This window comes from Chelonoidis abingdonii, chromosome 9 (genome assembly GCF_003597395.2).
Source record: "Chelonoidis abingdonii isolate Lonesome George chromosome 9, CheloAbing_2.0, whole genome shotgun sequence".
NCBI lineage: Eukaryota > Metazoa > Chordata > Testudines > Testudinidae > Chelonoidis > Chelonoidis abingdonii.
In genome coordinates, this window is record NC_133777.1 from 38,765,341 (window position 1) to 38,780,358 (window position 15,018).

At 55.5% G+C, this 15,018-nt stretch overlaps 1 protein-coding gene across 1 annotated transcript; it reads right to left on the reverse strand.

Annotated features, from left to right (window-relative positions):
* Positions 1-5,163: 5,163 nt before the first annotated feature.
* PERCC1 (proline and glutamate rich with coiled coil 1) lies at positions 5,164-12,327 on the reverse strand. The gene is made up of 2 exons (XM_032781596.2): positions 11,579-12,327; positions 5,164-6,537 (listed from the first exon to the last, which is right to left on the reverse strand). The coding sequence occupies exon 2, from the start codon at positions 6,488-6,490 to the stop codon at positions 5,660-5,662; it is 831 nt and encodes a 276-aa protein (XP_032637487.1). The 5' UTR covers positions 6,491-6,537; positions 11,579-12,327; the 3' UTR covers positions 5,164-5,659.
* Positions 12,328-15,018: the final 2,691 nt, after the last annotated feature.

A 15,018-nucleotide genomic window follows, 5' to 3' on the forward strand; every position in this document is an offset into this window, starting at 1 on the left:
GGAGCTATTGACTTGCTGTGGAGGAGGGAGATAGGGGGTGTTCCTGGCAGATAAGAGGTTTGCTCAGAAGAAGACAAATGACTTACTTTGTTGTTCTTCCCAATCGCTGCCCCTGGGGGGGTGTCCCAGACATTCCTTCCAGGAGCCCCTACCCCCTCTGCTCTGTGCTTCCCCCATTAACCCCACCAGGGCATGTGGCAGGAATCACCCACCCCTGGGCTGACCTGCAGGGGAGGGCTGGCCCTGGCACTGACACTCAGGAGTGGAGTGATGCCCAGGGCCCTTGGCAGTTTCTTATCAGAGGAGGGAGTAAGGTAGAGAGCCCAGAGATAAACACATGGGGCCTCTCACAGGGGCCAGTATGTGTGGGAGCAGGGGGACTGAGGGAACAACCTGGATGGCCTGGCTTGCCCTTTCCAAAGAGAGACGGTCAGGCATGGTGAACACAACCCAAGAACCCCTGCACAGAATGAGTGCCCGCTCCCCTGCAGCCAGCTGGCCATCTTACCTCAATCCAACCCCTCCAAGGCCTTCCTGACTTGGACGGTGTCCAGTCCACCGTGCTTCCCCTCCCCATCACAGCCCTCCTTGATCTCCCTCCAACCCCACCTGCACTCCTCCTGGCCACTTGTGCCCCTGCTCCTCCCACTGTCTCTTTGTGCCTTCATTCAGCCTGCCTCTGTGCATGCACCCAGCTCCAGCTGCCCTCCACAAACTGCAGGCCCTTCCCTGAAGCACTGACCCCGGGGGCTCCCCAGTCTTCTGCGTTTCTGACCGTGCAAAGTAAAAAGCCATGGCGCTCTGCTGACTCCGTGGTATGGACACAGGAGCTGGCTCTGGGCTGGGCATGTCTCTGGCTTCATGTTTGTAACTAGAACCGAGCTCTGTTTTCAGCTGAAGCTTTTTGGGAGCAAAAAATGCAGAGTGAGTGACACCGAAACGCTTCCCCAATTTGTGAGACAAGGTTGGGGAGGTAATGTCTTTTCTTGGACCAACCTCTAGTGGTGAGAGCGAGAAGCTTTCGAGCTCCCCAGGGCTCTCCTTCTGGCCAGGTTCACCAAACTCTTCATCTAGGAAACAAATGTACATTTTTGGATATTTTTGTTTTTGTTTTTTAAAAAAAACAATTTTTTATTTCCAAATTTCCTTTCCTTTTGTTTTCAGAAAAGTCAAAGCCCTTCAAACACGGTCAAAAGCAAATGCACCATTTCGTTCAGCACACAATGAAAATGTTTCTGACTGAGTCTGACCCGAAACAATTATTTGCTAATGTCTCGAAATTGCCACAGAATTGGAAAATCTATTCTTCACCAAGCTGTGTTCATAAGGGTTTGTGTACACAGGGAATAGTCTGGAATGGCTATTTCACACCACCTCCTGCTGTGGGCACTTGTCCTCCGCAATAGATATTGGGCTTTAAGTTCACACCCTACCTCCTTCTGGAATCGCTTCCCCCCAGACAGCCCTTACGGTACTTCAGAGCTGGTGTTAGCACTGCTGCTAACCACCCTACAACTCTTCCAACTGCTACATGGATTCAGACACTAAACTAAAAGCTGGCTGCTATTGATCAGTGCTCCAATGCCCACACACCAGCCAGCAATTCCATTGGTAAAGAGCCAGCCCTGCTCTATAGAGAACCAGTGCAGGCTGGCAGCTCCCTCTCATCTAATCAATGATGTGCAGTTGGATGTGAGGTAGTGGGGGGTCTTCAACAATTCACCAGCTCAGCTCAAGCCACCAGCGTGAGACAGCACTCTCCAGAGATGATCAGAATCGATCGTGTGAGCTCTGCAGGGCGCTGTGGGCTTGGCTCATCTTTGGAGGGGCTCAGATATCTCCTCCTTGATTGAGGAAAATACAAGTCATAACTTCCAGACTCACCCACTCGTGGCACTAACAGTAGCAGCCACTCCATGCAGGTGTATAGTTCTTCATAGTCTGATGCCCCCTCTCCTTCCTTATGTACTTGGGAAGTGAAGTTAGCAGTGGGGCCATCTGAAGGGTCACCATTGACATTAAAGGATCATCGCTGAGTGATATGATATGAATGGAAAAATTATCCTCACAGCTGTTGGTTCAGGCTCTCTGCAAACTCAGGCAGACACCCAATGAGACTGGGCCCTGCAGTTGACTCAGCCCTATACTTAGCAGCTGAACGTTGGCTGATGAGCCTGGCTTATTAACTCCACCTGGGACATGGAGGGGTAGGATCAGCTTTCTGGGGAGGGGATTAGGCCAGGGCAGATCTGGATGGAAACTCCAGGGACAACTACACCCAGGCAGTGACCAGCAGCCAAGCCTCAGACAGGTACTGAAGCTGGGTCTGTGTGTACTGCAAGGCTGGGACATGGCATGTACTCTGCCTGCTCCATCAACAATGAATGCTCATTTCATACCCTGGACTCTGCCCGCTCCCTGAAGGGAGCGCTGTGGCTGCAGCCCTGTAGGAGCTCCTGCAGGCTCAGCATGAGACCCCGGGGGCTCCTGGAAGGTGATGTCACAGTATCAGCTCTCCAGCCTTGGACAGGGTGCACCGTGTGCAAGGGAGGGACCATGGCAATGACTCACCCCTCTCCCCAGCCTGCCCATGGGCACAAGAGAAAGAAGGTTCTAGCACCTTCCTGTCCCAGCCCCCTTGTGATGTTTGGTGCAGAACAGCTGACTTCCAGGGCTCGGGGATTGGCCCTGTTCTGAGCAGAGCCAGCTGGGGCTCAGAGACTTGAAGGTCAGAAGAGACCATCAGGATCATCTCATCTGACCTCCTGCACATCACAGGCCTCAGAACCTCACCCAGCCACCCCTAACCTCCAGCTGAGTTACTGAACTCCTCAAATCATGGTTTAAAGACTTCAAGTTACAAAGAATCCACCATTTACACTAGTTTAAACCCCTAGGCCCCCTGCTGCAGAGGAAGGTGAACCCCCCCAACCCCCAAGGGTCTCTGCCAGTCCTTTACTGGGTGGAGTTTGCTTGTATTTTCAGGTCCCAAAGTGCCCAGGAGCAAGCTGCAGTTTTCTCACATTTATTCATCATTGGAAACATGTCTTCCTGCTCCTCTTCCCCTGGCACAAGTGGGTGGGAGGTGTGGCACCCCACTGTGCCAACCAGCAGCCAAGCCACAGTTCCTGCTGTAAGGGCCAGACCCTTGGAGCAGAGAGTGATGGTGGCTCACAGCTGTCCTTGGGTGCTGGGCCTCTGCACTGCTCCTTGCTATGGGCATAAGGCAGCCCTATTCCTGGCCTGAAGACTCACAGCTACCTGTGGATAATGATATGTTCCCATCTCTGGTGGGGAAGCTCTGTGTGCCTGGAGGCAGTCACACCCTTCCTGGAGATGAGGCTGCAGCCAGAAGCCCCTTAGGATCCTGCTTTCAGACCCTTCTGTCATCCACAGAGGACTGCTGGCCCTAAAGCTGACAGAAAAATGACCTGCTAGACTGGAGGTTAGTTCCCCATCTGATGCCCTGTGCTGGGGTGTCCTCCCCACACTGGCTGGGAGAGGACTGAGGCAAGCCAGGTGGCTCAATCAGCCAGTAAGGCTCAAACTGGGGGCAATTAAGGGTGGAGAAAGCCCTAATTAAGAGGAAGTTCACCTGAGCAGAGGTGGCTCTAGCTAGTATAAACCCAGGAGGCTGGCAGCAGCAAAGGTTGTTGGGAGGATGTTTATGGTCACTGTCTGCTTAGCAGAGTGGGAAGGTAGGAACCCAGGGAAAGTTGTGAACCCCTCCCCTGCCCCCACACTTCTTGGGAGTGTGTACTCTGAAGAGAGTCAGTGGGAAGTAGCAAGGCTGGGGACTCAGCAGACTTTGGCTGTGTGTTGTAGGGTCCCTGGGCTGGGACCTGGAGTAGTACGTTGGCCCAGGTTCACCTGCCCACCCCTGGGGTGGGCAGTGAACTGGAAGGCTGCCTGGGTTGTACTGGGAGTGATAGAGGCTGAAGGACTGTATCCCAGAGGGGAGGACACTGAGTGATCTGGCCCAGGGCTGAGTCATGAAGCGGCAGTAGAAGCTCCTGGAGTGAGAGACAGACAGACATGGCATGCAGCTGCAGAAAGGGATATTGGCCTCCTGGAGCTAATCCCCACAATGGCCAGGAGGAGGCACCATCCTACACCCAGTAGAGCAACCCCATCATGTGCTGCCCCCCAAAACAAGAGGTGTTTGCTAACAGCAGGGGGGATGACTGGAAGGGTGGGAGTTGCTTGGGAGAGATTTAAAAGCCCCCACCCCCATTCGAGGAGAGCAGGATCTGGCTGCATGGGTGCTGGGCGAGTCTTTTTGGGAGGGAGGCACACACAACCTCTTAGGGCCACCAACACATGTGACATTCCCCATCTATGTGCTGTGGGAGAGGCCACTCTCAGAGAGGCCCCATGGGGGCATGTTCCCTGGGCTGTTTCTTGTAGACAGAAGGTTTGTCTCATTGCTGAGAACTGCTTACAGTGCCCAGCAGGGGAGATGGTGCTTCCAGCCTCAGGGAGCAGGCAAAGGTGGCATAAGGCTTTCTTCTGCACTCCCTGCCCCATTTTAGAGTAGCCCATAGGCTGCTCTAACTTACACTGGCTGAAAAGGAGGGGCTGAAAACACAGTTGAGGCTCAGCATTGGGGAGTCCAGGCCACACCTACTTTCCTCAGCCACACCCCCTTTTGCTGCTTCACCTGCATAGAGCCACTATAGAGGATGCTCATGGGCACCCAGAGCCAGAGAAGCTGGCCCTCCCTGAAGATGAATGTGGAGAGAGAGCCTCCCCCCACAACCACACTGGAGTGTCTGCCTCCTCGTCCCCTCTGTTCACCTGCCCTGAAAGTGAAATGCAGGTAGTTTGGGTGTCCACAGTGAGACCCTCAGGCCTGATTCTCATCAGCGGTACTGAACGCCTGCAGGACCCTCTCCTCCGACTGCCAGCACAGTGAGCGCTCAGCACTGCCGGAGTACAGTGTGTCCGACAGGGTAGGAACACACACTCCATCCCACTGGCCCCCACCTGCCTCCAGCCTGCAGTGCACAAGGAGCCGGACCAAGCCTGAAATAAGTGGCACTAGGATTTGGCTGCCCTTGGGGCCAGCCTCTGTCTCAGCGCCGTGGGCCCCTCGTGTGTGGGATCAGAGGGCATTGTTGATACACATGCACTCAAAAGAAGCATTTATTTGCCCTAGCCAGTGCCATTGCAATCCGAGGAAAATAAAATCAAACACCTCCATTGCCACAGCCCGGGTCTGGGTTGCTGGTAAATCCCAGGTGATGTGTCTCCCAACCCCCACCCATGGCATCAGGGCCCTGTCTCATAAAAAGGGAGTGAGCTTTATCATTAACCAGGGTGGCACATGGTGGGGATGCAACTATCAGATGGCAGCAGCTGCAGCCTGACACTGCCCAACATCCCTGCAGGACACATAGACATGGATGGTTTTACAGGATGGGCACAAAGGCTGACGCTGCAGCTGGGAGGGACTCGGAGCCTGCCAGGTTTCAGGGGTGAGAGCAGGCTACGGCCCGTGGTGCATAGGCCAGGTGTCGGTTTGGGCGCTTGGTTCAGTCTGGAGTCAGAACTGTGGGTGGGCATGGTGCTCTCATCCAGAGCCAATCCTCAGCAGCACCTTATGGGCATGGAGCGTCCGTCCAGCACAGGGGCTGGCTGGGTTCCCAGTTCCTCCGCCTCACAGCACACTGAACTGATCGGTTTCCATGGCCGGCCTGGCCAGCTCCCCAGTCAGCTCCCTGCCGGTGCTCGGCAGCTCCTGCCCGGGCTCTGAGGTCCAGTTGGCCAGGAGGTCGCTGAAATCAGGCGGGTTTGTGTTGAGGATGCACAGGGGGCCGGGTGACGGTTCCTTCCAGAAGGACTGTGGCAGCTTCCTCTTGTGCATGGGCATGATGTGGGCATACTTCTTCTCCAGCCGCAGCTTCCTGCCATCAGCCGCCCTCTGCTTGAGGAAGCGGCGCAAGCCGTATTCAAAGAGCTCTGCTAATGGCCCCAGCTTCTGCGCCCCATCCTTGTTACAGATGGACCTCCAGACCTGATGGTCAAGCTGCCCTGGGGGTGGCGCAGGGCCCTGGGCATCCTCACCATCCAGCTCGTTGCTCTGGGCAAGTCGCATCAGGTCTGCGTAGTACCGCTCCCGCCCCAGCCGGCGGGGAGAGAAGCAGTCCTCATAGATATTGCAGGAGTCGGGGTCCTCATCCTTGGTCTTCCTTCCAAAGTATCTCTGAATGTCACAGCTGATCAGCTCGGAGAACTTCAGGAGCTGCAGGGTCATTTCTGCGTCACTCTGGCTGCAATCAGCTCTGACTTTCTGCCCCTCTGTGCCAGGACTGTGACAGGGATGGCTGTCCTCTTCCACATCGTAGTCCTCTTCCTCTTCCACCTCCTCCTCCTCCTCTGACAGGTCTTGGAAGTCCATGTCCTGGGGAGGGGTGGGGTGGAGGAATGACTGTTGAAAGGAAGCAGGCAGCCTGAACTCTGCCAGGTTCCTGATCACTCCTGCAGCCATCTTGCCTCACTGTGTACGGACTGGTGCTGCTGGGCAGTGCAGTCACGCTGGAGGACACAAGGGAAAACGCATGGTTAGGGCTGTGCAGATGGGACTCGGTGGAGGGCTAAGGCTGATGCAGTGCTACTTCTGCTCCCCTGTGTGTGTTAACTCCCCACCCCAGCCGTGTCGGTGCTTTCCTCTTGTGCAATGTCAGTGCCTCCCCGCTGAACTGTGGTGCTGAGAGCTGGAGGATCCTGCACTTGATTCTCCACACGCCTGGAGGCTGCCTGTCAGTCTGTCAGTTACGGTGGGAATGGCTCAAGCAGCTCTGTATTCATGCACCTTCCCCCGCAGTCTTGTTCTGCACCCCTGCCTTTGCTGAGGTGCACTGCTGTCTGGGGTTAGTGCCTGTTCTCTACAGCTCAAACACGGTTGCTTTACAGTATGGGATCATGGTGACCCCGACTCCATGACCGACACCCATAGCAGGGCCCCTGCCTGCTGGAAGCAGCTCTGGGGGCAGCAGCGCGGGCATTACTAGAGCCCACAGGCTGTTGCCATGTGTGGAGCAGGTCGGATCCAGGATAACAGCTTTATTGCACAACTGGAGATGGGATTTATGCTGCTTAAGCAAACAAACAACCCCCCTAACATCTGCCGGGCCTGAGAAGCACAAGGCCAGCCAGCCAGCCGGGGGCAGGGAGAGAACCTGGTGTGCAGCTGGGCACATTTTCCAACCATCAGCTTGGGGCATTTGTTGTCAGCAGGGTCTGGCAGGAGCAGGAGGCAGCGTCTCCCTCGCATGACCCAGGCCAGGGATCTCCTTTGGATCTCGGTCGCCCTGTGTCAATGGGGAGTAACTGGAGAGAACCCCTGGTAACACATCAGCATCTCCCCTCTGTGTCTGCTTGCCCTGCCATGATGGTCACCCCACGCCTCCCCTGGGCATGCTGAGGGGGTAGGGTGGGGTTGGGAGGGCATTCAGCTCTTATACCATTAAGGTCCAGGCACAGCATGGGCTGGACCAGCCCCGGAAAAGCTCTGGGAGGGAGGCACCGATTGCCCATGTGCAGCTGGAGTGCCTGCTTAGAACTGAGCACGGCCCAACCCACATCCCATAGCCAAAGCACTGGGATCTCAAATCCCCAGAGCTCGCCGACCCAGGGGGCAGGATTCTCAGACCCAGGGGCTGGGTTTGGCCCCTCTGGGGCTCAAGCCGAAGCTCCTCTGTCTCTGTCTCCTCCCACTGCTGATGCCCATTCAGTGGCTTTACACTGCCTGCCTGAGCCGGGGTGGGGGGGGTTGAAGTGGCTGCTGAGCTGGCAGGGGAGAAAGACACAGGGCTGTGACCCCCCCACACTTTCCTGGTACAGCCTCAGAGAGCTGCGCCGGGAAGGGCCACTCTCCAAGCATCCAACAGAACATAACTGACCATCCCAGCCCTGGGAGGAGACTGCATGGTCTGTAGGCATTTAGAGCAGGGTTTCTTAAACAGGGGTCGCCGCTTGCATAAGGAAAGCCCCTGGCGGGCTGGGCCGGTGTGTTTATCTGCCCCGTCCGCAGGGCCGGCCGATCGCGGCTCCCACTGGCCGCAGTTCACTGCTCCGGGCCAATGGGGGCTGCTGGAAGTGGCAGCCAGTAAGTCCCTTAGCCCGCGCTGCTTCCAGCAGTTCCCATTGGCCCGGAGCAGCAAACCGCGGCCAGTGGGAGCCACGATCGGCCGGACCTGCGGAAAGGGCAGGTAAACAAACTGGCCGGCCAGCCAGGGGCTTTCCCTACGCAAGCGGCGACCCCTGTTTGAGAAACCCTGATTTAGAGTCATGTCTATCGGGCCTTCCAATTCCAGCGGCATCACTAGGAACCTCCTTGTCCCACTGGGACATGAGCTGCTGATCGGAAGGCGGGTGCGTGGCCAGCGGCGGGTGCTGAGGAAGCGCAGGTCTGTGGCAAGTGTAAGGAGCTGTACACAACGTACTCCCCCCTGTGATCCCTGGCGCACCGTGTTGGTGACTTCCCGCACAGCTGGGCGCCTCGCTCCAGACATGTGCTCCCCTCCCCAGCAGCTCTCCTAGGGAAGCTGGGGACCATCTGCCCTACAGCCCACCTGCCGGCTGCACTGGCTGGGGCTGTATTGCCCCACTTGGGCCTTTATCTCTAGGCTCTACACTAGCAAACAGCAGCTCTGGCAGGGCTGGAAGGGTGCGGGCACACAACGGCATTCGTACCGCAGTGCATACATCCCTGCCACGTCCTGTCTGCGCTACAGCTCTGCTGCCACTGCCCCAGGACTAGCCACCCGGCCGGAGAAAAACAGCTGGGGACCTGTGAGTGCTGACTCAACCATCGGGGCACGGGCGTCTCCTGCTGGGCACCCCCCACTGCAGGTGCTGCTTGTGCTGCCCAGCTAGTCCTCCAGGCATGCTGCTGGTGCCAGGGCATGGCGCCCATCCGCTCCTCCTCACAGACCTAGCCCTTGCTGACAGTCGCAGCCCGGTGTCCTGCGCCCCCTAGCCACGTGCATGGGTCATGGCATTTTCCAGTGCCTGGCTTCCTTCACCAGTGTAGAGAGCACCCATCCCCACCCGCTTTATAGCTGCACCCCAAGCCCCCACCCTCAGGTGCTGGAGCTCAGGGGCTGTCCCTCCCTGCAGCCTGAACACTGCTGGGGGTAGAACATGCACAGCTCAGAGAAGGCACTGGAGCCCCACCCCAGGGTGAGGCAGGGCAGGCAAGAGGCCAGTAATGCAGGTGGGGAGGGCCCCATAGCAGGTGTTATGCAAGTGGGAGCCACCCCCCAGAACTCCAGAGAGACCCGCCAGCGTTCCCTCATTCCCTGCGCTCACCTCCCTGAGCAAACCGAGCAGAAAGGGCTGGTGGCATCCCACCCAGTAGCAGGGGCAGACGTGTGCGCCACCACCCTGTGTCTAAGCTCGCAGACTGCAGGCTGGGGAGCTCCACTGGGCTGGTCCAGCCCCATTAGCTGCTGCGTGCCCCTCCATGCCTAGATTCGGCATAGCTGCAGATCCCCATCCCCCCTGCAGTCTGGAATGCAGAGACAGCCGCAGAACTGGGCTCCCTGCACCCAGCGCAAGCTTCCTGCAGCCTGTCCCCTACAGAGCAGCCCCCATTGGCTCACTGCCTTCAGGGCGCTCCATTCCCATTCAGTGTGGGGAGAACGGACATTCCCATCATCAGGCAAAGATGCTAACAACTCTTTGCCCTTCCCAGAGAGGATCTTACAGCACTTGGCAAACAGTCCCAGCACCTAGCAGTGCCCTGGGAAACAGGCAACATTTCTATGTCCTCAGAGGAGAAACTGAGGACAAATCACTTGCCCTGTTCCTAGGTGGCTTCAGCTCCCCATCTCTTACCAGTACAGCACTCGCAATACAAAGAAAGCTAGGAGAGCCACAACAAACAGCAAGGCCCTAGGAGAGGAATTGATGGGTAGGAGAGCCATGTCTAGTGGCTAGAGCAGAGGACTGGGAATCAGGAATCCTGGGATTGATTCCCAGTTTTGCTAGTGCCTTGCCATGTGGTCTTGGGCAAGTCACGTCCCTGCTCCATGCCTCAGTTTCCCATGTGTAAAGCAAGGGTGACACTGCTGGAGTGTGCAAGGCACATTGTGCTCTGTGGATGGAGGATGCTAGAGAAGGGCAAAGTATGACTGACACACACAGCCTGCTGCCAAGTGAGCAGCCTCACTCCTTGTCCCCATGAATCCAAGGGCCTGGCCAGTGTGCTGCACATTGGCAGGACCATCCCATGCAGGGTGCATGCAGGTGGGATGGGAGGGGATGAGTGATGAGAGAGGATTTAGAAGGGGCTAGAGTAGTGTCCCAAGCCGCCCATACAGAGCAGGAGCAATGCTCTGGCTGGGAGCTGGGCAGGATGCTTCACACTCCAGCACCCTGCTAGGAGCCAGCTGGGCAGAGTCAGCCCAGGGGTCACCCCTGCATTGAATGGTGCTGCCCCGGGAGAACAGGGACCCATGAGTGTACTGAGGGAGGAGATGCTTGGACGCTGGGGATGCCCCACTGTGGGAGTGAGTTCAGCTTCTAGGTGGGGGATGCTACAGACAGATGCAGAATGGGCCTGAACCTGAGCTCCAGCTCCTGCACACCAGCACGCTCCACTGATAGCTACAGCAAACGAGCGCAGGATCCCACCCCACCAGTGCTGTCACCTAGCAGCTGTCCCCACCTGTGTCCTGGGCCAATGGCGTTTTCACGAGGGGATCATGCAGCGGGAAAGTCCAGCCAGCCCAGGAAAGCAGGGCTCATTCACACCAACCCCTGCTCACCCACCTCCAACCTACCGCAGACAGCCCAGCCTTGCTGTCCCCAGACATCTCCCCCATCCAACTGGGATCTCTCATCCACGGGCCCACACGTCTTCTGCACCAGCACTGGGCATGCAGAGTGGCCAAAGGCTGAGGAGCACCGGGGCCTGAGCTTGCCCAGCAGAATGTCCCTTTTCTCCTTGGCACATTCACTGCACCCTGGGTGCCATTCTCTGACCCCGGCTGTCCCTGGCAGCGCTCAACTCCTGGGGAGAGAGGGGACCTGGGTGCTAAATAGGGAGTGGTTAGAAAGAAGACTCCAACTCCACAGCTTCTCTTTCAGCCAGGGCCGGCTTTACACCGATTCTCTCAATTCCTCAGAATTGGGCCCCGTGCTGAAGAGGGCCCTGTGCCCGCACCTAAGGGGGCCCCGCTCTGGTGGTCTTTGGCATCATTTTGGCGGCAGGGGGTCTGCTCCAGGGGTCTTTGGTGGTATTTCGGTGGCGAGGTGCCGCGGAAGAACCAGAGTGGACCCCCCGCCGCCAAAGTGCCACCGAAGCCCCGGACCACCGCTGAGTACTCCAGCTGGACCTCGCAGGTCATAAAGCTGGCCCTGCTCGCAGCGATGCGTGGGGAAGAATACTTCTCACTCTCCCAAGTGGTCAGCCTGAGGGGGAAAGAGGCCAGCTTTGGGGCGCAAGCGACTGTAATACCATCTTGGTGCCTTAACAAGCCAGGTGCCTCCTACCCAGTCCCCAGTCGCTGGGTGTCATCAGCACCAAGTCACTGTACTGCACCCTCCTCGCTGGAGCCTCAGCACTTACCTCGCTGCTGCAGCCGTGCCATGCGTAGCATCCCAGGCTCTTTCTCTCCCCTGGTCATCCCTCCACCTGGGGCTGAAGTATTTATAGTGGAGCTGGACTGACGGCTGGCAAATATTTGGTAGCTGTATTGTAACAGTAGACTCAGTAAACAGAGCTTTGGTTTGCTTTAGCGCCCAGCAACCAGAGAACACTGCAGCAAGGGAGCCAGTGGGACGGAAGATAGGGCTCACCTTAATGGTTGACTTCCCAGGGGATTTTCAAGTGTTGTTCCTGTAGATTCACCTATTAAATCTGCAGTCACAGCTGCCAAACCGCCCCGCACACTTGTGCAGAGGGCTCTTATCTCCGCTGCTGATTGGAGGCGAAATCAAGGTTTGTCAAACAGGCGTAAAATTAAATTTCATGCTATTTTGACTCCTGGAGTAGGCATCTTCTGAAGAACATAATGCTCATCAAACAAGCCCTGTGCAAATACTGGCCACATCGGGCAAGGGACATGCCCTAGATGGGGGCCTCCCCATTAGAAACAGCCTCTCGAATCAGCTGCAGGACTAGAGACAGCCCAGTCACCTGTGATCTGTTGTGTTCGTTTAGATGGAATAAGAGGCCCATAGGTGCTAACACAACCCAGTCACTGTCCAACATTAACAGTGTTAAACAAGGTTTGGCATACAGAGACCTCCGCCTGCTTAGTGCCAGGGTACGCCATTAAACAGCCTTTGAACCTTTTATTAAAAATACAGACGGAAAACCAGTCAAAATGTCTGAAATGTAAAGTATGAAGAAAGGCTTTAATTTCAGCAACATCCTTAGCTGGCGAGAGTCTTTCAAAGAGAGAATCCCTTATCTGGCGGTCTTTTTGTTGGTATTTTTGGGGAAAGGGAGTTCGCCGAGCCCACTGGACCTGTTGTCGCTGTTAAAGTCCAGTTCTGTTTCTTGGAAGACAAAACAAGACATGCACTGGGGAGAGAGAAGAACAGCAGAGAGAAGATGCAGCTTCGGGCACTGCTATTGGCTTTCACGTGCAGCCTTAGTGAGGGAAAACACGGGCCATGCCCGCAGCCTGATCAGTCACCCCGAGGGCTGGCAAATGGCTACCAGTGGCAAACTGTTTAGGGCATTGCTGTCAGCTTACAGCAGGGTTGCAAAACAGGCCGTCCCCTAGGAGATGGCTGCCGTGATAGTGAAGTTTGCTCCTTCCCCTCCTGTCTTCCAGTGTCGCCACAGCCAGCTTTCTCCCCCAAAACCTCTTGGTAAGAAGGCACGGCCTGCGGAACAGCCCATCCCCTCAGGGTTATGTTCACTCATTAGGCCTAATTACTGACACATCGATTTTGCTCCATTGATTTCTGGTCCCGCACGTCTCATTTCCCAGGCATGATCATAATACAGCTCTTGAATTATCATGAGGCCTTTTGGTTTAGATTAATTCAGCCCGTCTCCCTTTTGCCCATCACCATTCGAATACATGGGTAGGCCCAGTTATCACAGCAGAGCTACAGACACAGGGCTCCATTCATCTCTCCCTACACCAGGGCAGCTCCATTGATGTGAGTGCGCTCACTCCAGAGTGGCAGGGAGCATCCTGCAGCCTTTCTAGACTTTCTAGACACTCCTGGTTTAACCAGATGAATCCCTGGGCATGGGGGCCATGGTGGCAGTGCCAGACTAGGCCCAGAGTCAGATCTCAGCTCCTCAGCTGTGAGCGACTCTCACCCTTTGCCATCACATTCCCACTGCCTGTCAAGGTTTCTTTCCCCACTTTGAACTTTAGAGTGCAAATGTGGGGACCTGCATGAACACTTCTAAACTTAATTACTAGCTTAGATCTGGTACACTGCCACCAGCCAGAAATTCAGTGTCTGGCACACTCCTTGTCCCCCCCCTCAACTTCCCCTCCCTGGGCTGCCTTGAGGGACTTCACCAATTCTCTGGTGAACACAGATTTAAACTCCTTGGATCTTAAACAAGGAGGAATTAATCATCCCCCCACCAATCCCTGGTGAGTTCAGACCGAATCCCCTTGGATCTTAAAACAAGGAAAATCAATCAAATTCTTAAAAAGAAAGCTTTTAATTAAACAAAGAAAAGGTAAAAATTATCTCTGTAAAATCAGGATGGAAAATGCTTTACAGGGTATTCAGATTCATATAGACCAGAGGGACCCCCCGTTATCCCCAGCCTTAGATTCAAAGTTACAGCAAACAGAGGTAAAAATCCTTCCAGCAAAAGGAGATATTCACAAGTTGAGAAAATAAACATAAGACTAATCCGCCTTGCCTGGCTATTACTTACAAATTTGAAACATGAAAGACTGATTCAGAAAGATTTGGAGAGCCTGTATGTATGTCTGGTCCCTCTTAGTCCCAAGAGCGGACAACACCCAAAACAAAGAGCACAAACAAAGACTTCTCTCCACCAAGATTTGAAAGTATCTTGTCCCCCTATTGGTCCTCTGGTCAGGTGTCAGCCAGGTTTACTGAACTTCTTAACCCTTTACAGGTAAAAGAGACATTAACCCTTAACTATCTGTTTATGACACTGCCTGAGACACTGGCTCTGAAACATTCCAGATAAGAGCAAGGAACTCATTCATCAGTTCCCTTCGCAAGAATCATTTCACCCCCAAATGCACCAGGGCTAATTAGCTGCTGCAATATTTCACTAGCCTGCCCGGCTTCCGCCCACACAAGCTGGTGTGACCGGAAGCTCAGGACTAATGGTTTAGTAAGTGATTTACTGGGAAAGCTCAGCCCCTGGTGTAATTGATTTACTGGTGAGAGAGGCTATTGTAAATTACAGATAACAGCCTCATAATTTGTTATCTGGCCTCCGCCTATTCTTGTGTTGCAAATCCTCTGCTGGGGGCACAGCAGGCAGCCAGCCCCACAATTCCTGGGATTAGCACAGTCCCCCCCATCCTCTTCTAAGAAGCAGTATGGCAGACAGCCCGGACTCAGGAGCAGGACAGTCCAAGCGAGGACTCATCGCTTTACGGACTAGGTGTTTGAGTTAAAGGGCTCCAGTTTCCAGGGACGTCCTGACTTCAGGGCTGGTCTGTTAACGTTTCCCCATGTTTTGGGCCCAGAGATTGCCACTGGCATTCTGGGTGCATGGCCCCTCCCCCCAGGTCCCACTCATGTTCAGGGCCAGGTGCCAGGTGCTTGGGTTCTGCATGCATACAAGCCACAGGGAGCCTGGTGTCCAGGAGTCCCATGGGAGAATATCAGCAGGAAGTTAGCTCAGCTCCCGGCTCTGCACGCAACCAGCTTCCCACTGTCTGTCCGCTCCTGTGGCTGCCATCGCCATCACAGGCCTAATGCGTTTATCCTCACAAGTCCCCCATGCCATGGCCGGGCCAATATCCGCATTGTGCAGACGGCAACTGAGGCCCCGAGTGATGCAGGGACTTGCCCAGGTCACTCGCAGAGCAGGGAGCT

What these genes read in the sequence shown, in the direction of transcription:
- PERCC1 (XM_032781596.2), bottom strand. Translation starts at nt 6,490, where the DNA reads ATGGCTGCAGGAGTGATCAGGAACCTGGCAGAGTTCAGGCTGCCTGCT.